The sequence below is a fragment of the Mauremys mutica genome, chromosome 23 (genome assembly GCF_020497125.1).
Source record: "Mauremys mutica isolate MM-2020 ecotype Southern chromosome 23, ASM2049712v1, whole genome shotgun sequence".
Taxonomy (NCBI): Eukaryota; Metazoa; Chordata; order Testudines; family Geoemydidae; genus Mauremys; species Mauremys mutica.
In genome coordinates this window covers 19,423,493-19,448,622 of record NC_059094.1, presented here as the reverse complement: position 1 = coordinate 19,448,622, position 25,130 = coordinate 19,423,493, and the positions used below count along the sequence as shown (strand labels likewise).

Sequence of the window (25,130 nt, the reverse complement as noted above, 5' to 3'; positions counted from 1 at the left end):
TAGGTTTGAGATGGAGAAATGGCAGGGGTCAGCGGGCGCCCTGGAGCAGCTCCATGTGCACGACAGCTCTGCCTTTCCCAGTCCATTAGGCCCTTCTCATGCAACCTCGCAACTAACACGCTCTTGTTTGCCACAGGTTCAGCCCGTACGAGTGGTACGACGCTCACCCCTGCAACCCGGGCTCAGACATTGTGGAGAATAACTTCACCCTGCTCAACAGCTTCTGGTTTGGAATGGGAGCGCTAATGCAGCAAGGTAGGGCTGGCTCCTCCCGACCCGACCCCCCCACACACCCTGCTATTTTCTGTGAGCGAGAGAGCTTTTGTTTGGTGCCTGGTTTTTGACAGGAGCAAGTTAAAACATAGTTGTGCTTGTCAAAAACAACCGACTGTAGCAAAAAGAATAATGTGGCAGCCCTGGGCCCTGGTTGTCACACAGCGCTGGAGCCGTGGAGAGGAGCTGTGTCACTGCACGCTGACAAGCACAGACACTGGGTCTGAAATTGTGGAGTTTGTCTCTTAACAATTACAGAAGTGCTTGTCAACACCGGCTTTTTGTCTCCATGCTGGGTAGGCAGTTAGCTGCAGGAACTGGGAGATCGCTCTCCGCTGACAGTTTTACTGCTCGTGGTATCCACCATGGGATGAAATATTTGTCTCGCCTGTTACTCTTTCTGATTGAGATGTACCATACACATGTGGCTCGCTCAGATAGAAGCAACTCTCCGGAGAGCTGGTTGGATTTGTGTGTGTTGTATACAATCCAGGGCTTTGCGTTATCCAGCTGCACATGTGCCAGTCAGCCTAGAGCAAACAAGGTCAAAAGGGGTTAATTAGATAAATGCCTAAGTGGAATTAATCTGATCAATGGAAACCAGCCATGACTTGGAGCTCAGGAGGGTCCTGGGGACTATGTAGGGCATGATTCATTTGCCGTGATTTTCTTTTCGTTTGTAGACTCTATTCTCTGCTTTGTGTAGCTGGCGGGAAATAGGGGAGTAAGGACGTTAAAACCAGTATGGCAAAGAACTAACCCAGCCTGAGATATGAATCCAGATGCCTCAGCCTGAGGCACTGGTACTGAGACACTCCAGAAAGACTGACCAGTTCCTCATCTGTCACAGGAGGCTGGAGCTGGAGGACTCTTCTTTGCTCATCCAACAGAGACCAGCATGTTCTTTTTCATCTTAACTCCTCATGAGGGTGGCAGCAGGAGAGTGCTCACCTCCTGCTCTGAATGATCGAAAACAGAGCTTGTTTCCACTGTAGACGTCGCTGTAATTAATTTGGGGAAGCACCTACCCTGCAGTAAGATAGACTGAGCTAGCGCAGAATGAAAGAAGCGCTTCCATGAGGACTATCAGTTAGAGCCATGCTGCCCAACCTGCCATCAGCAGAGACCTCCAGCTTCATCCTTCTCATTATAAAACAGCCCCTTTTCCATTGCCATGTTCTTCCTACCCTCCAAGTTCTGAAATCGCCTGGACCTGCTGAGCTCCTGGGCTTGTCGCAAAGCCCATCTGTCTGAGCCGGCCTTGGTGCAGGACCAAGGGAGGTTTCGGTCTGGTGGAAAGGTCTGGTGGCACTGTTAAGCTGTACTAGTCCTGGACACCTGGTCACCCTATGCCCAGAGCATGGGGTGGAGTTACCAGGAGGCCTAAATCGATATAAAGAATAAATAAGTAAATAAACTGAGTTACTAAATCTTAGGGGTCCAAGATTCAGCCAGGCCCCAGCCTCACCTCTTTGTATGAATGAAGTTTTGCACCCGCTTATCTTTGTGCCTGTAGTTTATTGTGGATGCGGAATCTCCCATTTAGACAGCACAGCACCTGGCTGTAGGAACAAGTATTTAACTTACCCAAACATGCAAAAAACCAACAATACGGGTGCAGTTTTTATAGGCACAAACTATGTCAGAAATAGGAAATCTGAAAATATACCCCTAAAGGATCAGCTGGAGGTGCATTTGTGTGTGTGTGTGTGTACATACATTATGTTACAATCCATCTCAGCTGCTTAAATTCACTAGGTGGATCAGTAGCCCCCCATCTCTCTTTCTCTGGTGACACAGCTTTCATAATTTAAGCAATTCATTTACTTTCAGGAAGATCTAACCTGCCTCACACCATTCACTGGTCGTTGTTAGAATCAGCTCTCACACAATGCATGTGGCTGAGGGTGTAATATTTCTTCCCATGTGGTTACTCCATCCTAGCATTGCACTGAAGGGAGAACAGACAATGCACAGATCCTAAAATAACAGAACCCTCTGAGTAAGGCTTTGGTCATTCACTAGGTACCTCATCCAAAATACCAGATGGGTTTCAGCTCAGTGAATTGAGAAGAAGTTAAAAAACTACAAACACATCCACTGATCCTTGGCACAGGTAATTCATAAAATACTCCTAGGTGGTAATAGGGCTTCCTGCTAGAACACTCATTTTGATAGACTCCATAGCTGCCAATTAAATAAAGTCCAGTTGAAAGGACCTTCAAACACCTGTTTCCTTAGCTAGCAGTGGAAAGGCTCATCATCTAAGGAGAGCTGTATAATGAAAGTACAGTCTATAGTGTCTTTCTCTCCCACATGTCTTCTCCACATCCCATCTGTGTCGCAGTCTTGAGGAAGCTGTGCACCATTTGACAAAACCTACGAGGCCGCTTTCCCAAAATGCCCTTCGATGCTGTCTGCATGAGTGAATGTTTGAGGGGTTCTTTGATACCATGGTGACAGGAACCTTAGAAACAGGATGGATGGATTAGAGCAGAATTGTTTCAAGGAGAGCAGAGGCTCAACAGGAGACTTCTTTTACTTAGAGTCTTCCAAATTTCAAAAACAAACGTTAAAAGTAAGTAAATTCAACCTGATGATCTGCCAAGGCCCAGCGGTGGGGCACAGTATGTGGCAGAGACCCAGAATGTGGGACATAAAAGATTTACCCATGCAGGAAACAAACAGCTGCAGGATCCCTTCCCTTAGTGTGACCAACTCTGTTTATAGCCTCAGTCTCAGGATGCTTTGTTCTTTGCTGTGAATAATTTTCTGCAGTCGAAGTGAGAGGCCACCATGGAACTTTGGGACTGAAATGGGGGCTGTTTGAGAGGGATGACTTAAATGAGTTCAGAAAGACCCAGGGATGTGTCTGTGCAGAGCGGGGTTTGGAGCTCAGCAGTCAGCGGTACCCTGCCTTACTTGGGTGTCATTTGTCTGGTTGCATATCCAGGAATGAGAGTGACATTGGACCAGTGGAAGAACAATATCTGACCATTTGTCAGAGAGAGACCTGGCGGTGGAGGTGGGGGGGTGGGGGGGAGTGAGAGACGTGAGAGAGAAGTGAGACACACATTTGTGGATTGAGAAAAAAAAATGTTTTTCCAACCAGGTTTTTAAGCTGAAAAGAGACGTCAGTTTGTACACAAAGTGTCTAGTGCTTTTTTCAAGACCCTGAACCTCCATTGACAAAAGGCTGTTCCCGTGGGAGCAATGCTGGGCTGTATCTGCATTGCTGAATCCTACACTGCTCCCTGCCCTGCACACAGTGGGTGCAGCTCAGGTCTAGCTCCACAGGCCCTCGGTGCCCTAGAAGAGCCCGGGAAACTCACGCCCATCCCACGTGTTACCATGCAAGGTGCTTTTCCTGGTACGGTTCACTTGGCTGGTCCCAGCTCCTTTACAGCCTCTGCTGTTCCATTTGGGCTCTTCAGCTGCTTGTCAAGCACCATCTGGTTTTAACGTTTGCCCAGACTGGAGCAAACAGTCTGTTTGCGAGAGGCTGGAGCTCAAATGGGAAAGGAGTGGCTGGATTCAGATTGTGAGAGGTGCCAGGGATGGCTGTGTGACTTACTAGGGCTAGAAACCCTGCCAGCTTTTCTGTAGAAAGAAAACTTCATGCTCAGCTGAAACTTGTCTCATCAACTAATTTCATGTAGGGCCTGGTCCAAGCCCACCAAAGCCAATGAAAAGGATTCATAGCCATGACCATTTACACCAGAGGCTTGTGCCCAAACGAGGACATACCATGCGAATGGGCTGGCCACTCAAAATAGTTTGAATTTCAAAGGTGGCATACACGCAGTGAACTGTGCACAAGGGAGTCCCAGTGCAAGGATTTGTTTGGTGAGTCATTTTTAAGTCAGGAATAAAATTCAAGAAAATTGTGATCTGGTTGCAGACAATTCCGGATCGGAGAAATGAAATGTATCGCGCACATGATTAATTCTGAATTATTTCACCCTGATCCACTTATAGTCATGGCAGGAAAACTAAAAGAACCCAAAGCATGAGTTCAGTGACCCCCACAAGAAATATTGTTGTGTGTCCCCCTGCCAGCACTGTAGCATCATTTATTCACGATTCTTCCCAGAGCTGGACAAGGTTAGTACCCAGGGAGACACTGTAGCAGGATGAATCATTCCCTTACTGGATGCAGTTAAATTAGAGGTCCCCTGTGTTGCTTTTAACTCCATTCTACATCTAATTCAAAAATGGTTTTCAAAGCCACGCCTTCAGCTACACCAAAAGATGAGATGGAATGGAGCAGGAATAAGTTCTTGGTGAGACAACCTTCCTTCCTCGGGCACCTAATGAGGGGAAAATGCTGCATTATCTACCACACTTTAATGCCACACTCCTTAAATTGCCTTGCAGAATCCAACTTTCCATGCAAATTCCCGGTCAGAAATGTCACCTGACTGCAGCTGTTTCAAACCCAGCTGCTTTCCCCATTTTTAATCCGTGTCTCACGAGATTGCAAAAATAGCGCAGCCCATTTAGTCCTTCATCTCCGTTCAGTCAAAGTCATTCCAGACATGTTACACCTTTCATGCTGTATAGTATCTCCTACTTTTCTGCCTCCAGCAGCTATTCAAAGTAATGGATCCTGATCATTTCTTTCGTGCACTGTTTGATTTTTTTAAAGCCTTGTGTATTTGAATACTCCCCCTTGAATGAGGCCTTTGAGAAGTAATTCATATAAAAGCAAAGCGCTTTTCAAATGGCAGAGCAAAACACTCATAAAAGTTCATAAATGGCTTGCTGTTTAAATCTCATAAAAGCAGCCTAGTTAATTACTTCAGTTTTGAAGGTTTCCTGTAAATTGTGCTCTGTACCCAAGGTCAGCAATAAAGAGAGAAAATTCTGCAAATGCTACAGAAAAAAAATACAGATTTCCTTGTATGCAAGACGTCTGGGTAATTTGCATTAAAAACAATTGGCTTAATTTGTGCAGTTGTTACAGTTCAGCAATGTGACCTAGTGCTTGAAATATGTACTGTTTCCTTTTTATTTCTTTTCTCTCTTTATTTTCCAATTCTTTTCAACTGCTTTTCCTACTCTCCCAGGATCTGAGCTGATGCCCAAAGCTCTGTCTACACGGATCATTGGCGGCATCTGGTGGTTCTTCACGCTCATCATCATCTCGTCCTACACAGCCAACCTTGCCGCCTTCCTGACTGTGGAGAGAATGGAATCCCCCATCGACTCAGCAGATGATCTGGCAAAGCAAACGAAAATAGAATATGGAGCTGTGAAGGATGGAGCTACCATGACCTTCTTTAAGGTGAGATCAAACATATGCATTCCATCCTTGAGGCAGAAATGCAAATGCACAAGGAATGATACCAAAGCAATGTTTTTAGACCAGAGGGAGTAAGAATAGAGAAAAACTAGTTATATCACGTAGTCCTCTTAACGCAAGGTTGTTCCCTCTTGCATCTTTGCTAGGACTTTGTCCACACCCATTTGAAGTCACCCAGGCTATGAAACATCCATAGCTCGCTTCTGCCAGATGCTAATTGGTGTTAGAAATTTTAAATGACATTGATTTTACAGCTTCAGAGCTACAAAGACACTGGGTGATGCTGGCTCAGACGTGCCAGATGGAAGGTGTATTCCCAAATCAAAGCAGAGCTTCTGTGCAGCTTATACTAAACTCCTCCAGAAAGTCTTATTTTCCCCAGGCATCTTCCAGACCTTCATGACTCCCCTAGTCCCTGTCCTCCTCCGGCTCAATGAGAATGCCCTGAAGCCCTTGAAAACAAACTGATAGGCTTCTAGATGAATTCAGAATCAAGAGGAGAGAGATTAATGAAAATTAGAGCTAGACAAATGCTGCAAACATCTTTCAACCTTTTTTTTTATTTGCATTTTTAAGCAACGTCTTTTGCCCCATTTGCATTCACTGAAATATTCACATAATCATGTCTTACTAGCATGAATGTTCTCAAATAGCAAATTTCAAACTTTCTGGGAACTTTCAGACTGGAAACCTGAGAGTTACATTCACCCAGGCAGGGAACAGAAATAAGACCGCATGCCTGATATGACCCAACCACAACTAACCAACACAGCTCAAATAGAATGAAACAAAGCACAGTGAATGATTTTGAAGAACAGACAGTGGTTCAGGAGAAGGCTCGGATCTGCTAACCTTCTGTGGCCCATTTTTCTCACAGGTGCTGAGGGAGATGGTGGTTTGTACAGAGGAGGTTTTTTTATTTACTCATAAGAGCATTAGGTAGGGATTGAGTATCTATTTGTCTGCCTAGATTGGAATAAGTAATCTGTTCCTTGTTACAGTGTATATTAATATGAAACTGTCCATTTTTAGTTGTTATCGGGTCTTGTATAGCACAGGATGGGCACCTGCTGATGGTGTTACATCTTTAACAAATCATAAGAATAAACAGCATAAATAAATTCAAGAAAATCATGTTTTCAGATGCAAAGAGTTTAAAGTCATCAGATAAACTTCCTTCATGGACTGCTAGTAAGTAAAAGACTCTTCTCTCTGCCTTGGGCCTATTACATACAAAGCAGGTTATTCCCTTGCTACAAGGTTTTTGTTATAACACTATTCTTCCCCCATCTCTGAATACATTGGGCCAAATATTTCATCCATACTAGGTCAACAGGGTTGCAGAGCTGGAATTTAGGAGTCACAAGAAGCAAGAATATTTCCAGGATCATTCCACCATGGTCTTCAGAAAACAATTTAATGCAATTTTCTGCCCAACCTTCTCGCATGTTTTGGAGGAGCAAGGAAATACAACATGCCAAATGTAGACCCATTCATTGTCCCAGAACTGAACTTTCAGGTGTGACTAGTGATTTGGGGTAACTGACGAGCACCACCTTAAAGGGGCCTGATTCTCAGTGTGTTGGTGTTCGACACTTTCTGAAAACCAGGCCCCGTGAAGGTGTCTCACGATGCAAATTTAAACCCCAGTCTACAAGTTAGCTGGTGTGTGACTGGCACCACTGTTCCAATCATGTTCCCAATACTAATGCTAAAGGCACAGGGTGGATACAAGCCATGGAGAATAAACATCAATCAGTTTTCAGTCAACAGAACAGTTGTTGGGACACAAACAGAAGGTTCAGCACATGTTGAACTTGCTGGAGAAGCATTGTCCAAGTGGCATGGAAGAGGCTTTACTCTGCCTAACAATAGAGCTTTGGGGTTTCCACTGTCTCCATCACACTCTCTCTCAAATCCAGACAGATAGAACAATAGCATCTGGTAGGACTCAGAGAGTAACTAGCTACTGTGACATACATCCAACCTGTGTTAATATTTTATCAAGCACTAAGCGCCTTGGAGAAAAAGACCCATGGCAAAGGAAAGGGGAAGAAAACAAAACAACAAACCCAAGCAGAAAACAAACCAGAGAAAAGGAATCTGATGCCTGCTTTGTGTCTTGGCAATTCCATGTTAAGGCTTTTAGGCCACACCTATGAAAGTCCATGCAGTGCAATGCCACCAATCCATTGCAACCACATCATGGAAGGCAAATTACATGAATTCCTTCTATTTAAAAGGAAATTAATTTTTTAGAAGTTGTCCGACACAGCAGAGAACATGCAAAGAGCTGTCGCATTTTACTGCCGCTTAGAAGATGAAAATTAATTAAGAGATTTAAAAAAGTCTTTGAAACCACAATTGGGTTGTAAAAGTATGTGTTAAAAATGAGAGAGAGGGAGACGATAAAGGAGAGTGGGAAATGGGGAGGAACTTATCTAGGAATTAGCCTCCCTTGTGAACATGACCTGTTTTTTTATGTTTTGAGGATGATTTTTTAATATTCCCTTGCAAGGAAAAGATTGAGACTGGAGAATGCAGGCTTTTACTCTGTGCCACCGGTACCAGTCAGAACCAGGAGGGTATGTTAGACTCCGATTCACCAAAGCACATCAGAGCTTAGAAAGGGACAGTTGTTAGCTCTGATGACTGTCTGTCTGGTGGCCAGTGTAAAAGGAGATCCCAATCCAGCATCACTACACTGGGATCACACCGCCACTTACCAAACCCTCGTTACTATCACGTTTGAATACCTTGCCATCATTAATGAATGTTATCCTCACAACACCCCCATCGCGTGGGGAAATCCTATCCCCGTTTTCACAGCGGGGACCTGAGGCCCAGCGTAAGTGAAATGACTTGCCCAAGTTCATGTAGAAAGTCCACAGCTGACCTGGGAATTTAAACCAGGTCTCCTCAGTCCCAGTCTAGTGCTCCAGCCGGTTCCGATCACATAACAGACCATTTGCATGGGTTACTCTGGGGTAGGTGTTTTTAATACTGTGCAGCTGCCAATTAAACCATGTAGCAAAGAACCAGATTTGTGATTGATCTTATATAGCTAAGCACAGAATTATAGCTTTGAAGAGGGAATGACAAATATTATCATTATTATATTTTGCACTTGTTTAAACATTTCCATCCAAGGATCTCAATGCACTTTCTCATTGTTAACATTAAATGTAAGGTAAAGAGTGAGTGCTCTGTGTGGGTGATCCATGCATTCCCTGCTAGCAGGGAGATGCCAGGATTCAGAGAAATGGGGACTTTGATTGTTTGGATGGTGGAAATGTGGCTGCTTTTCTGATCTGGTTAGCAAGCTAACAGTAGTGAGATATGTATCTTTCCCCAGATCCTTTACACTTTCCTATCATTTCAATTCAGCTGGAAATATATGGACCAAAACGTGACAAAATACTTCACATCTTAGAAGCCAGGTTGTGCCTGGAATACTGTAAGACGCTGAATGGGTGCAATATAATAGCATTTAGATTAGCCAGTCAGCAGTTTAATAGCCAAGACTCATTAAAGGGAGCTAGTGCTCTGAATTTTAACAAGAAGAAAGAGCAGAGCAGTTCCCTGCAGATTCACAGCCTGCTGTTGGCTATGACAATGGTGACCAGAAGTTACACTTTCCAAAGCCCGTGCTTAGTTTGACAGGCAGCAGATGTGCCTTCAGAAGGAAATAGGATTTTTTTTTTCAGTACAAACATTGCATAGAATTTCAAACTCCAGCCACTCGGTGTCAGTCTGCTTTTTGCAGCAGAGTCTGCGTATGCAGGCTCCTCTTTAGCATGAACAGCCGTATCGTGTTACCTTCATAGGCAATAAAAGCTTAGAAGACCCATTAGGAGGAGGTTCACTTTCACTGTTGCATTTTAAATACTCTTTGTAATGAGAGTTCTATGTGGAAATAAAAATAAGTAAGAGTGTGTGTGTGTGTGTGTACAGTGTCTTTGTAGCTTCTTAGCCGTCTCCATCCCACCCATTCTTTGGTTCCTATCATGCATCTGGCAGAGTCTGTTTATGTTCCACCATATATTTTATTTTTCTGTGTTACAATTGGAAAGAGATGAATTCTCAGGTCTGTTCCCCCCGACATGGGCTTTATTTGCTGGAGCAGCCAAAATGCTCCTGTGGGACGCTGTGTGTTTGTTGTTCCTGGAAAGAGAAATGTGGTTCAGTTTCCTTAGTTGTCATCCAGACGCTCCCACCCCAAACTCTGGCTCAGACCCTCAGCTGGGGTAATTCATCAGCCCCCACCATGCCTTCAGTGCAGCTATGCCTGTGAACACCAGCTGGGGATCTGCCCCAGTGTTTGCAAAGACACCCACTCTTGGTTCCGTTCATTGGGGATGATGCTGTGTCAGCCGTTCTCGAGACACAGGGTTCTGCATAACAAAGTTCCTGGGCAACTGGAGACCAAGTGTATGCAGGTTGTGTGATACAGATTATCTTCTGGACAAACAGAGAAGTGCAGCCTCTGTTGTCTATTTTATGGCATGCCAGCCTTGAAGGGAACCAGACATCGCATCCTGCTCGCTGCAGGAAAAATGCCCCATGATTGATTGATGGGGGATCCCCCCGTGAAATTATCACCCCTCCCCTTCTCCGTGACTAGCTCTAAAAATTCCACGCAGCCTGGGAATCTGTATTCCCAGCTCCTCTGCTGCCCGGTTTGCTGCGGCTAGCGTTGTCCTTTGCTAACTGCATTATGAAGACGCAATATGTCACTTTGGTTTGCAGCGTCTCTAGCCTGTAGGAATGTCACAGAGAATTGCTGACGAGGGCCAGGACAGGAACATCTGCTGCTGCAAGGAGCGCACGATCAAGGTGCTGTCACTTGTGGAGGAAATGGAAGCAGAAAGAAAAGGAAGGCAAAAGCCTCCTCCTGCCAGCTGATGTCCCTATCTGTAGGCAGGGGGACATCAGCCCAGACTTTGAAAGGTTTTTAGGTGTTGCTGCATTCACCATCGTAACACCTAATTGAGTGAAGAGCCTAAATCTTATCTCTCCAAAAGGGATTTAGGCACTTGAGTCAACGCTGAGTACAGCAATGCCTAAATAGCTTGAAAAATGTGCGTGGCAGCTTTTGTAGGACTTGATTAAAAGCCCACTGGGAACACTGGAATGATGTCCCGTTGGCTCAGGTCAGTAATGCTGCGATCAGTCAGTCCCGATGGGGCCTTGCTTTCTTGCCAACTCACTTCATTGGTGGGTTTCATCATTGTGGAAAGAGCTTATGAGAAGCCATTTACTGCCATGGAATGCAGGTCAGATAACCTGGAAGATGAGGGTTCCAGGAAGAAACCAATTAATTTAGGAGCTGTATCTGGTTTCCATTGTAGAAAATACCAGAAATACTGTGTTATGTGTTAAGAAGGATGCTATCTCTCTCGGAACAAAAATGCTGCTTTTAATGTGCCTTTTGCAGCATTCGTATATATTTCCTTGTACAGAAATGTTAAATTCTCAAGATTAAGTATCTTCAGTTGGTGAAAATCAATTTATTTCTTTATATGGCCTGGAATTGAAAAGCATAAGCCTGAAAGTTACTTTCTTGCCAATTTCACTGATAAAAAAGCATATATGTCTGGCAAGGCACCTTTATTTTGGCTCCTCTATGCTATTCCATTAATTTATTTGGGTGACTGGCCTTGAAACACTGGTTATTACAGGTAGCTCCTGAGCTGTGACTATAAAGAACAGTCAGAGTCGTTTGCAATGTTCACAGCATTTGCTACGTTCAGTGTGCTTCTCGTTCAGCTTTTTTGTAAATACATTTGGTTCAGAACACAAGGTAGGATGAAACAGAGAAACAGCCACATCCGCTTACCCCACTGCTGTAAAACGATGTAGCTGCACTGATTTAAGTAGAGCTACATTTGGTGTGGTCTGGCCAATGTGTTTGTTTACCTAGAGATACCATAGGCTACCCCTGCCTTTCTAGTCAGGCATTTCTGACAATCCAGCGTTCTCTGGCAGTTCACAGCCAGAAGATGGTCGTTTGATATCAGCTCTTACTACTCCAAAGCAACTGAGCAGTTTCTCTTCACTGACCTTTTGCAGCAGGTCTGATCTGGGGGGTTGGGGCTACACCACGTGTCAGAAATCCTCCATTATTCCCACCTGCCCAGATGGTACATGTTACCAGTGGGACTGAATATCAAGGTAGCAGATGGACATCACTTCAGATTGACTCTGTATTCAGTCACTTCCTTTAATTTGAACAAAACATCCTATTAAAATTAAATGGCAATTCATTAGTAAGACTGTGTTACTAACATCCAACCACTGTGTTACAAACGTCCATTTAACATAGTTGATGAATCCCAGTAATTTTTTTATAATAATCATTTAGCCTTTAAATCAATAGGTGACAAATATCCGGTTACCTCTGAAGCAGGCACAATTAACTGCTTTCTTTACTGACTGTCAGTTTCATACCAGGCAATTATTGTGCATGTTCAAGAACTCTTTGATTACGAAGAATACACTCTCTGAGGTGCTATAACAATTTAAGTGGGAGTTAATTTGCTTCTAATCACAATCTAATCCTAACTGGAGCACGTTTCTTTGAAGTGTGAATGGAGACTTTTCAGTCACAAGGAGGGAGGATTAACAGCATGAGCCCATGAAAGTTTTTCGCTGGACCTTTAAAATTCCTCCAGCCTTGCAGGAGGAGGGAGCACCGTCTCCACAGAAACTCGGTGCTTTTCAGTAGAAGGCTGAGATTGCACACCTCCCCATCTGCAAGGATGCTAACTGCCTCTGGCAACTGCAGATCAGTGGAGGGGCAGTGGATCCCACTTGCAGTTTGCACTGACGTTTTACAGTCCAGTGCCCTTATTTTTTCCCTCTTACATTGGCCCATGTGATTGGACAGGTCCAAGCAAGTAACTAGCTAGTTAGAGACGGACAGATTTGTTTTTTCCTTTTATTTAGAAAAAAAGATAATACTGTACACGGTAGCAGTACCTTATATTAAACTCTGCCTTGTTTTCACCAGCATTTTACCTCCTCTTAGTTACCTGGTGTTAGCGAACACGAGTAAGAACACACCTTTTACCCTAGTGAAGAGACGGCCAATGTGACTAGTGGCATTTGGCCTTGACATATTGTGAGGTCACTAAAAGCATGGATTGGAGGAGAGCAGAAGAGGCAGAAGGAGCTTATGTTCATGAATTTCATGGCTCTGTTTGGGGGATCCTATTGCCACATTTGCTCTCTGAAGTGGCTCAGCAAGTGTTGCTGGGTCTTTAATTCTGTTGGTGCATTAGGCATGCATGAGTGACTGTAAGTAGCTGTGGCAGAGTGAAGTGCACTCATCAAAGTGTGATCTAAAGAGAAGGGAGCACTTGCCATTGACCCAGGTTCACACTTCACGATGATGCAGAGTGAAGAGCCGGGGGAGACACGCTGCTGCTCTAGCACACATTCCCCCCTGCGCCAAATGAGCTCGTGTGATGGGCCTGGGGGAGGAGGGGGGGAAATGGGCTGCCCTGGCATTTCAAGCTATTCTTAGGTTTTTTTCATTCGGTCAAAGGGAGAGATTTGAGGAGGAGAGAGGAGAAAAGTGGCTTTTCTGTAGAAGAGAGGCTTGTCGCCTGTAATTTAAGTTGCCTGAAGAGCTACACTGCCTCATGCAAGTCCTATTAGTGTCCCTAAATGCAGCCGATTGATTTTTTGCCAGTTTACTTCACTCTGTGCTTTAAACTGGGAGAGCACTGATGTTGCTGAAGAGCGCCGTGTCAGCAGGCAATGCAGAGACAGAGAGAGAGGGAGTGCTCTGAACTCAAAGGTCTCTGATGTGAACTATGGAAGTGTTAAGCAAGTCGTTGTCGGGGAGGAACGTGTGTTATTCACGTCAATTATGCATTGTCATGTGCAGATATTTAATAGTCTTTGGTGGCCTAAATTTTCTGCTGCTTTTTTGAGATCCAGTAGTTGCCCCAAATCTACTTCAAGGCCTGGGTCTGATCCTCAGCTGGTGTAAAGTGCCAAACCGCCACTGAACCCTGTGCTGAGCGATAGCCGCTGAGGATCTGGCCCATTGGAACAGGATTGCTCACAGGAGCTTTTGCTGGAGAGACGTGTGGGTTAGGGTGCGAGCCTGGGGATAGGAGACAGGTGTTCAATTCCCCCTCTGCCGTGGAATCCCCATGTCATTTAGACTTTCTCTGCCTCGGCTCCCTCAGGGCAGGGGTTTCCCTTCCTTGCAGGGGTGCTGGGCAGATAAGCACATCGAAGACTGTGACGTGCTCAGTTGCCCATCGATAGGAGGAACTTGGCTCTGGGGCACATACGAATCCTCTTAAAACAGTGGGTTGGTTTCATGGCCAGGTACTCAGTGCAAGGAATAAATTGCAGCCACAAGTGTGTATTTAAAAAGCAGCCATTTCTTCCGTGAATGATGAGACCTCACTCAGGGATGTCCGAGTTCACCCATTTGTATGCTTAGTGGAGGCGCTAATTAACCCAATGCATCAAGCAGCCACCTTGCCAAATGCTGTAGCAAAAGAAATAGAAATATATGACCTGGCAAAGGCACAGGGGCAGGCCCTTCACTTCAGAACACATTGCACAGCCACCACTGCCTTCCCTTCTGTGCCTCTCTTCCCGAGACCCACGTCTGCTGCCTTGCCTAGGCATCGGGGGCTGGCCTAAGAAATGGAAGAATTTAGATCACATATATAGCGACAGAATGCTCAGGTACCGCAAGCATAACTTTTTCTCCTCAGTCCCAGAGTCCTGGGCCTTCTCATGTGTCCCGTGCAACGAGGAGCCCAAAGCACAAAAGAGCCAGGTCTGGCTTAAACAGTATTGTGGACTTTTTCATGCGCTGTGTCTGCTTGACAAATTTATATTCCTGTCACATCCAGCATGAGGACAGAATCTTTTGACACCCTCCATCCCCATCCTCTCCAACACATGGTAAATTTCATCAAAGAAACAGACCGAACCTGTGATGTGTTCTCCAAATCCGCTCCTTCTTGCTCGGCTGATGGTATCTGCCTGGATGATGCATGCTGCTATCTTGTGCAAACATATGGGAAGGGAGATTGAGGAGAGAGATTCTCCAACTGTTTGTCATGGAAAAAATAAATGACAAGACTGAACAAGCACTGCCCCCTTACATGCCTCTTCAAAAGAGCTCTCACTTTGGAGAGCTTGGGAGATTCCTCCCGTCCCTTCTAGGGTGACCAGATGTCCCTATTTTATAGGGACAGTCCCGATTTTGGGGTCTTTTTCTTATATAGCCTCCTATTACCCTCCACCCCTTGTCCCGATTTTTCACATTTGCTGTCTGCTCACCCTAATCCCTTCCATTATTAAAAGAGCTACGGTTCTCGGTGATCCATTCCCCAAGGGGGAATAATTTCCCTTAGCCCAGAGGTGTAGGAACTAGATCTGTAAGGCACACGCAAAGAGACAAGTGTCACATGCCGAGACTCTAGTTTGTTTGGTAGAAACCTGGTTCAGCTTGTATCTCTGAGTCCCTTGGGGCACCACCAGACTAAATTCAACCCTGAAACCCGACCCAGACCCTCCTTCTCCAGCGGCATTCGTCACAGTCCACTCCCTGCAACAGTTCTGAAGTGAAGGGCCTGCCCCTGGGGCTTTGCCAGGTCATATATTTCTATTTCTTTGGCTACGGCATTTGGCAAGGTGGCTGTTTGATACATTGGGTTAATTAGCGCCTCCACTAAGCATACAAATGGGTGAACTCAGACATCCCTGAGTGAGGTCTCATCATTCATGGAAGAAGTGGCCGCCTTTTAAATACACACTCGTGGCTCCAATTTAGTCCTTGCACCAAGTAACTGGCCATGAAATGAAGATTAACCAACCAACGGTTTTAAGAGGACTTGTATGTGCATCTGTTTCTGTGGGACCTTCCTAAACCAATGCATAAGCTTAACTAATTTTTGTTACAGCATGTGTAAAAGACACTTCAAAAGGCGATCTTAAGCCAGTTGGGATCATGTTATAAAGAAAACAAAACTACTTCTTTCCATCCTAACAGATTTTTGAATGAGCAAACGAAGACAAAAGTTCACATCATATGCCAGTCCAGAAAATGTGTAGTCCCCATTCCAGTGGAATGTCTGCCAACAGTTAAAAAAAAAAGTCCCCATTTCTTAGCTATAGCAAAATATAGTAGATGCTTCTCTAATGTCTCTCTGCATCTGTTTATGTAAAAATGTAAAGCCTGTTTGACAGTTAAACATATCTCAGAAGGGACACAGATTGCCTGTGGTGCTTGAAAGTTGGAGAGAGTGAAACATATTCTCTAAAACACTCTCTCTCCTCTGTCAGTGGGTAGAAAGGGATAAGCAGAATTCAGGTTATTATTCTTCAGAATAATTTAACAAACATATTGGGGGTCTATCATAATAGCAACTTCTGCAAGGCATCAAAGCAAGGTGCGATTGTGCATTGTTGAAATGGACAAATATATTTTTATACTTAGGTTGGAAGCTCTTTGGGGCAAGGATGCTGTATTTGTTGTGTGTTTGGTGCAGCACCTGACACAACAGGGTCCTGGTCTGTGACTGGGGCTCCCAGGCGCTACCTGAATATAAATGGGAAATAATGTGAGGGAGTTCCTGTGGTGTTAGTGTCGGTCAGGATACTGATAGTTAGGAAATGGGAAAACTACTTAGCTCCTCTGTGCCTCAGTTTACCTATTAGGTAAAAGAGGCATTGGGGGCACTCGTGGGGCTAACGGTTGTTAATAACATTTTTCATCTGAGGATCTCCAGTTATCGTGCAGTCATTAATTAAGTGCAAAGCATCATTGTTGTTAGTAATAGTTGTGATTACATCTGGTGTGTTAGACAGCCTCAAAGTTACTCTGGTTTTCCTTTAACAAGAAGGATGCCAACATTAACCAATGGGCTTTCCCAAAGCCGCCACTGACATTCTTGTACATTTTGGTTCTCTCCTGTGGCTTTAACTTTATTGGTATCCTTGTCACAATTTGAAAGCTTCCAGACACTGTTTAGCAGCAAAGGAATAAAAGGCTAATTTATTTCTGGTGGGGGGACGGCTTGTTATTGTTGTTCCAGAAATCCAAAATTTCCACCTTCGAAAAGATGTGGGCTTTCATGAGCAGCAAGCCATCAGCACTTGTTAAAAATAACGAGGAAGGAATCCAGCGAGCCCTCACTGCAGAATACGCCCTCCTAATGGAGTCCACCACTATTGAATATATCACACAAAGGAACTGCAACCTGACCCAGATTGGAGGGCTGATTGACTCCAAAGGCTATGGGATTGGAACTCCCATGGGTAAGTGACAATGGTGCAGTTTGTGTACACGGCCTGGAGAGGGGCTGCTTAGCATAAACACAACAGCTGGCATTGAGCTAATCACTCCCAGCCATGTATTACTGAATAAAACACCCAGGAGTATCTGCCGGGTGAACAGGGATGCACAGCCCTGCTTACAGAGACATGCTGGCTGCACTTGGTGGCTTCTGTCCTCCTTGCCCGCTGCGTGTGTAACGGCAGCCGTTCTCGCTGCCCCGCAGGTTCGCCGTACCGGGATAAGATCACCATCGCTATCCTCCAGCTCCAGGAGGAAGACAAGCTGCACATAATGAAAGAGAAATGGTGGCGAGGGAATGGCTGCCCGGAGGAGGAGAGCAAAGAGGCCAGCGCTCTGGGGATACAGAACATTGGTGGGATTTTCATTGTCCTAGCAGCAGGCTTGGTGCTGTCGGTCTTCGTGGCGATGATCGAGTTCATCTACAAGCTGCGCAAAACAGCGGAGCGTGAGCAGGTATCGGCACCGTCGGTCTCCCAGCCCCTGCCCTGCAGGCTTTGAGCCTGGCTCGGGTCCCGCGGTTGGCCTCTTGCAGGAGTCTGGGAGTTGTGCTCTGGGCGCACACTGCTCGGATTGCTGGAAGGCTGGTAGCATTGCCCCCTGCTGCATGCCCTGGCGGTGTCAGAGCCCTGAGCTCTGCTCAGCCTCACCCGCTGGGGAAAGTCCTGGCAGCCCAGAGCAGGGATAAAATAAGATGCCATAGGGTGGGACTCACAGCTCCTCTCCCCATACTGTATAGCTTGGATGCCCTAACCAAATCCCCCATCTGGAAGGCCGTTGCCTCCAGGGAGGGGATGACGGACTGTACCTGCCTTGGGCTAGGTATGGCCTGGTGCTGAAGAAGGTGGACAGAAGACAGGGGGGAAAGAGAAGGCCTGGGACTTGCAGCGAGCAGCCCTGTAGCCAATGTAATATGCATCTCCCAGGGAAACAAGAAACCCAGTCACCAAAATGGGCTCAGTGAGCTGCAACTCCGTGAGCAGTAAAGGAGCCATCAAACATTGTCTTGCCATGCTATGGCAATTGTCTTGGCGAAACCAGGGAACTGGCATAGTATTCCATGCGCTATTCCTCATTTATTAACCCTTTATACACTATTTATAAATGGAATCTTAGCAGAAAGTGTGGCCAGGCCCACCTCTCATGGTTGGCTTATGCCCTTGTTAGAAGAGGGTTTACGCCCCTCAGCCCCTTTTACCTTGTGCTGCGTATGCAGCGATGTTACGCATAACATAATAATTGTGTGTATGAATAACTTCTACAACCAGAGACTGAAATAAGTTGGCATAAGCAAAACCCAGTAAAGCAGTCAGCCCAGGCCAGGCTGCAGCAGTCCTATGAAACTCAGGATGCCACAGTACTCTGACTCCCAGGGACCAGGGAATGCCCCTGCACTCACTACAGTAACCGTGGCTTTTTCTTTAGCCAGTCTCAATAGACTGAAGGGGAAATCTCACCTGTGTGCAAAGGGGCCCACAAATGGCCTCCATAGCCCTGTGCAGAGTGGTACATAGGAAGCAGGCTGGCCCTCTGCACAGCAGTTCTCAGAACACCTTCCTGGGAGTAACAAAACCCTTTGCCTCCACTCTTCCCCAGCGCTCCTTCTGCAGCGCCATGGCCGACGAGATCCGGCTGTCGCTCACCTGCCAGCGGAGGGTCAAACACAAAGCCCAGCCACCCATCATGGTGAAGACAGACGCCGTGATCAACATGCACACGTTCAACGACAGACGGCTACCAGGGAAGGACAGCATGACGTGCAGTACTGGGCTGACGCCCGTGTTTCCATAGGGAACCGGGGGGCGGGGCGGAGGGAGGGACTTGCTGGAGATGAGATCGGATGTTCTCTCCATTAGCGAGGAAGGAATAAAAATCCTGGTTTGGTTCAGTTTCAAGAACAAGGCCTTTAAACACAACTCCATCGGTCGTCGGAACGGGAACTTCAAAGCATGGACTGTAACCTGGTTTTATTTTTTTAAAAAGGCTTAGATCCTACAGGCCTCGTGGAGTCCAAACACACTACACATCCAGGAGTCTGATGTTTACATATTGAACACACATGGAGGCAAGCGAGAATCAAGCCGGACTGACCTTCAGTGGATACCGAGGAGCCCCCCGAAACCCCAGGCTTCCTTTAGCATGGCAATAAAAAAAGAAACATTTTGTGAGTACAGTACAGATGTGGAGTGAATGACAGTCCATGTGAGCATCTATTTCGAACTGACGTACACAGCACATTTAGGATAGAATGACCGGGAAGGGGAACACACATAAATAAATAAAATGATTGTCAAAGCTGCTGCCTTCTCTCAAAGCAGTCCACCATGACCTTTTACCTCAATGCTGTGCTGGCTTCTTGTCGCCGAGAGCGGGAAGTCCACGTGTGCGTGTGATGCAAAAAGGCGTGTGGAAATACATCGGAGTCAGACAGCTGGCTAAGAAGGGGCAAGTGATCTTTAATGGACTCCCAGACACAGGGCATAGGATTAGGGTAGTGCACCAGAAACTGCTGCCATCTGAAAACACAAAACAAAACCCTCCTGTGCCAATTTCCCCTGCAATGCCAGGGTGAGATTGTGATCTTTAGGTCACCAGCTCCTTCACAGCCTGTGGGAAGGTCACGTTCCCCTTAGAAAAATCGATAGACTTCAGCATTAACACGAAGGGAAAGTGAGGGAGCTGTTTCTGGGAAGCTAATGGGTAAGTCTACACTGCAACGTAAGCCCAGGATTAATAGAATTCAAGTTTGTTAACCTAGGGCTTGAGTGTCTACACTCATTTGTAACCCCAGTTTCGGAATTGTTGAACCTGGAGTCCCAACCTGGGGCTCCGGCATCTACACAGCATTAAGTGGGATCAAGTCCAACCACCCATATCCCAGACCTCCTAGCACCCTCCAAAAATGCAGCCACTCTAGCCACTCATTCACGGTGCAGTTTGGGAAAACTCGACTGTCCAGAGGACAAAGAAAGTTGCCCTATGGGATTATGGGATTTTCTGGCAGACTTCCAGAGCACAAGTCCAGTGGGGCTGCGTCTACACTGCAGAGCAATAGGGCTTGGGCCCTGGGTCCCGGCTTGACTCAGGCTTGGACCCTCCACCTCCATGGGGTCCTTGGACCCCAGGTTAGTGTGATTTGTGTGTAGACCAAAAGGGGTTAGGCTTGAAGCCTGAGTTCAAACCTTCGGCTTACATTGCAGTGTAGACACACCAAACGTTACTCACTCCAGCAAGTTTGATGGTGGTGAATTATGTCTGCGTTGGTTTCATATTCCTGACAGGCAGGGAGAGCCGGGTTGTTTGTCTGATTTAAAATTAATGTTTAATTTGGGGGCCGGGGGGTTGTGGGACATCCCAGACTTGCAAAGAAGATCTTGGTCCAAATAGACAGGACCAGTCTTGGGTCAAACAGCACCCTGGATGAGCCAGAATGTGGCACTCACTGTTGCTCTCCCAGTGCACTCACTGTCCTACCACACAACTGCATTGCCATTTTACGCCACCAAAAACCCAAACAAGAAACTCCCATTTAAAACCTTCTCCATGAATGGTGCGCGGATTTTCAGCCATGCCCCAGGTTGCTTGTCCCACAAGGCTGGTCCTGCAGATGCATTCAGTCAGAATTACCAAAGACGTGTGAGCTGATTTAGAGGTAATCTTTGAGTAGGGTTTGTTTTGTTGTTGTTGGGTTTTTTTGCATTCTGCCTCCTGAGAGCATCACACAACAGCGTTCAACGTGACATTTCACTGGCTCATTTCCTTCCTGGCCCTTTGCAGAACCAGCGATAGGCTGCAACGTGCAGAGATGCTTTTCTAAAACGTTGTGGGGAATATGCTGAAAAATGAGTTCAGGGATTTGACGCTGCCCGATTATGGGGAGGATTTAGTGTGGAGGAAAATGATACTCAGCTTCCTCGTTTAATGCAAAATCACTAGAGATCTGCCATAGGGACTCACTGCACCTTCCATTCTCTCCCATCAGAACAGAGGCTAATCCTCAAGGCTGATGTTCCCTCCCACATTCAGGGCCAACACGAAGCTTATACACCACTTAAGTCCTACTTTGAGGGCTTTAGCAGGGCTTTAAGTAATGCCTTGTGCTTGGTCTCTTCACGGGGTAAATCTCACCCTACATAGTGTGAATTTAGGAAGGTTTTATGGCTACAGCAGGAGTCAGCTGCTAAACTAATCCAATTTTTCATGTTCTTATTTAGAAACATTTTTAGAGACTTCACCTGACCCCAAAGGAACAAATCCGTTTGCAGTTTTGCCCGTCCTCTTTCTTTTCTTTGTTCAGTTTTAGTTTTTAGGGTGGTGGAGTTTGGGCTGAATTAGCACATTTGCTCCAGGGAGAACTGGGGCTGCTTTTCACCAGAGAGCGTACTTTGGTTTGGTTTCTTCTCACAATGAAAAAAGGCAATGTTTTATCCTGAAATAAAATGGGAACTTTTCTTGCATATGACCCTAATAAAAAAATAGCCATTTGGGAGAGAATTTGCCACTATTCTCACCTTTTCTTTTCATAGACGCCATGACAAGTTAGAGGTGAAACTTGCCAACTCTCCGTGGGTGTCAGACTCCTCCGAGTTTGGTGACCAAGGGTGAAATTCACCCCAGTGCAGTGGGCCACACCCCACTTAAATACCTCTTCGGCCCTCAAGCCAGGCAGAATGGGATGGAAGTGGGACGTAAGTGGGGCCTAGGCTTCAGAGGGGGGAAACACCATCCCAAGAGCAATAGGCACCGATCTGATTGCTGACTCACAGAAAGCAACTCCCTTTAATTGTGACAAGGAGGTGACTTAGCCATTTTCCCCCCTGCCACCTCCTACCCTCATATCTGTCTCCATCCCCAGCCTCACTCAAGCTGAATTTAGACTCTTTTGTTTGACTTCCAAAAAACTGGCTGACTTCAAATTCAGTGTTTGATCCAAAGGGGTTGGATCCCAGCAGCAACATCATCTCTGTCACTAAAACAACAATAAGTGAAGAAATGTACCAAGAGCAGAAAGTGGGGTGGAAAAGGACCTCCCTCTCCCAAAACTAATTATTTTCCTTCTCCATCTCTTTGCACATCTGGCAGCATTTCAGACAGGCAGTTTTTACACTTTCTTCTGGGCTTTCCAAGCTCTTAGAAATAGATTTCACAATCATGGGGAAGTTGAAAGCAAAGCCAAAACCCTGCTGGACTTTAAAAAAAAAAAGTGCCCTCTCTCTCTCTCTCTCTTTAAATGCTCCAGCAAGGTGAGTAGTAACAAGACTGTACAAAATAGCATCCATTTCACTCCTCAGAAGATTATTTTAAAGCATAAAATTTAACCAACACCATTTACTTAGCACAATGTGATGAGTGAGTTTCTGTCACTGTTGTCCCAAATTTATAGGAGACCACATGGAATTAACAGTGCTTGCGACCAGCAAGAAAAATCCCTGCAGATTAACCTTTTCTCTTCTATCTCCACAATTACAGTAAATTGGCCATGAAAGAATAGCCCATTTCATGCTTCTAAATGTTTAAAATCCTGAGTATTAAACCTTTCTCCATATAGGGCTGAAAGTCCTGCTGGAATGTAGAGGAACTAGCCAGAAGCCAGACACACATGGGCATACAGGTTAGTGACAGAATGGACAGCAGACCCACAAGGAGTCCTAAGGGTGCTGGTGTGTGTACCCAGCAGGGGCCGGGGGGGCATATGGCCCCAGCGGTGTAACTAGCAAAGGGCCGGTGTGGGTGTGGGTGGCTCAAAGCCAGGAGGAAGGCACTCACTATAGATGAGTGACTCTGTAACTGTTGAAAGGTGGGGGTGACATCTCTCACGTAATTCACAGCACGAGCAGCAGCAGTTCAGACCTCACCTCCTCACGGGTTGTTCCCCCCCCTCTAACGCAGATTCTCCTGGGCCTTTACTGAAACGCCAAATAGGTTTCCTCGCAGTGGAGGTCTTCCATACCCACCCACATCTGTGCAATCAGCTTGTCACTGCAACTACCTTCCCATAAGCTCTGCTCTCATTCATATAGAGAGAGAGTCAGACATGCGCACCTGCCTAAAAATATATATTGTTAAAAGTATATGATACACATACAAAGGTTTTTAAATACTATCTGTATATATTAGCAGAATGCCATCATATTTTTCTAATGCCATCTGGCAATGAGCTACAAAATCCGCAGTAAGAGTGGACAGGTTAGAAGTCTCTGTGTCTCCTGTCATTCCACCCTCCTTGCCCACCCCGACACAGAGGGATCTCGGGTAGGGCTGGAGGCAGTTTGTGGAGTCTGGATGGTGACCTCTCTTGTCCCAGGTGGCCGTACAAACCCATTCGGTTTAGCAGCTTGCGATTTCAAGCTCCTCTGAATGTCCTGGCTGCACCTCATTGTTACCGATTAATCCCATTCCCTTCGTTGAGCTACGGATATTGGTCCAGATTCCCAGCCAGTGTAAACCAACCTCACTCCATTGACTTCAAAGAACAGCACCAATTTACACCAGCTGAGGATCTGGCCCATTGCCTTTATTTGTGGCAGGGAGCGGGGAGGGGTCCCCTCAGTTAGATTGGTTCATTTCAACCAAAATGTAGGGCTGGGGCCTTACAATTTCTGTTCTCTGTTATACTGGTATAAATCGGACTGAAGTGGCTTTCGAGCTGTGCTGCCTTTGATTGAGATACCTGAGATCAGAACCTATCCCCTTGCCTCCACTAATCCTTGGGGTGCATCAGGCCTTTGGACTGGCTAGCAAAGGCAAAGTGTGCACCAGGCCGTCTCTGATTGTGGAAAAGTGGTGAACTAGGAGCTAAACAGACATTTGAAAGGAAACTTTGGGATGGGTAGAAAATTTAATACAAACTAAAGATCCTTTGCAAATCATTTTGTCACACAGCACACACATTTTTCTTAAATACATGTCACAAAGTAATTAACTTCCACTGCATACAAATCAATCACACAAATTTGGGGTGGGGGGGGAGACATGGGAAAAAACGTGGATACAAAATGCTGCTGTTTCAGTTCACTGTCACTCTTACAGGATTCGATGTCTCCTTTTTAGTCTCTTATAAGACCAATGAAGTAACACAAGGATGGGTTGGTTTGGGGGGTTTTCATGGTTAAAAATCTTCCAAACTCTCACTATGGTAAAAGTTGGATCATTTTTAATTTTTTCTCTTTTTTTTGGCTGATTTCTAGTGTAAATTTCCAGCACCCAACACTCAGCCTACATAGACACCAACGGAGTGAATATGCAAAGGGGGGCGGGAATATGTTTCAAGATCGCTGTTGTTCTCTCAGAGGTGTGGGGGGGTTGGGTCAGAAATGTTGTTGTATGTTTCCATGGTAGAGGTTTCTGCCAGGTCTGGGCTCCAGTATTTCTCCCTATAGCAGCCATCAGTGCAGTTCTGGCAGCTGAATTCCAGCACCGGAAGTCATTATGCAGCATTCATGATCTCACAAAGTTGAGCCATGTGCTATGTGCCAACCTGCTGTGAGAGACCAGGTCGAAACATACTCAACACATTGTTTGGTTTAATCACAGCTCCCTTGCTCTGGAAAGTTATGACTGGGCCTTGCAAGTTAAAGCCAGTCTGCCTGGATGACATGGATTGCTGAGCATTGTTGTAGAATGCCCTTTGCTGTCTATAATTTTCTTTGACATGTTTCTCAAAAAAACTGGTCTCTGTGACATTCAGGGGATTTTCCTTTGTGGACATGCAGAATTTCTATGAATATAGTTTTTTGTAAACATTTTGTAACAATTTTGGTTTCATAGTAACTGTGTTACTTGCTGATCATTCTAGGCTGATGTAAATAAAATTTCCAGAAAAAAAAAGAAAAAAAATTCTGATTATTTTCCTTTTTAAGACACTGTGATATATCAAAGTGCACAGTTTGCTGTATGAGGTAATATGGTTTTAAATTTTAAATAAAAAATAATTTCTAGGAAAAAAAAAGTTTGTGCCTGTTTGTATTAAAGGTGCCTCTTTAGCCTTGCTGGAATCTGTGTCTTAAAAGCAACTACGTTGTTTAATGGCTTCTCTAATCTATTCCCCATCTAGACAAATAGTTCTCCCTCCTCTCTTCTCCCCCACCCCCAGTTAAAAACCCTGTAACAAACAAACAAACAAAAACAAAATCCACCCCAAGCAGAGTTTTTACCCTAAAGGGTAAAAGCCACAGCATGAGAAGACACGCTTGGCAACTTCTGCAGTTCAGTGTTCCC

At 45.5% G+C, this 25,130-nt stretch overlaps 1 protein-coding gene across 3 annotated transcripts in view; it reads left to right on the top strand.

Moving 5' to 3' along the window:
* GRIK3 (glutamate ionotropic receptor kainate type subunit 3) overlaps positions 1-24,861 on the top strand; it is a 211,973-nt gene extending 187,112 nt beyond the window's left edge. The window contains exons 12-16 of one of the 3 annotated variants that reach the window (XM_044997878.1): positions 137-255; positions 5,343-5,560; positions 16,654-16,876; positions 17,119-17,369; positions 18,510-24,861. In XM_044997878.1, coding sequence (XP_044853813.1) covers positions 137-255; positions 5,343-5,560; positions 16,654-16,876; positions 17,119-17,369; positions 18,510-18,704 — 1,006 coding nt within the window. In that variant the 3' untranslated portion in view covers positions 18,705-24,861. Of the gene's footprint in view, positions 1-136; positions 256-5,342; positions 5,561-16,653; positions 16,877-17,118; positions 17,370-18,509 lie in introns of those variants that run through there. The other 2 variants (XM_044997879.1, XR_006575104.1) reach the window with 2 other exon arrangements.
* The last annotated feature ends 269 nt before the right edge of the window (positions 24,862-25,130 follow it).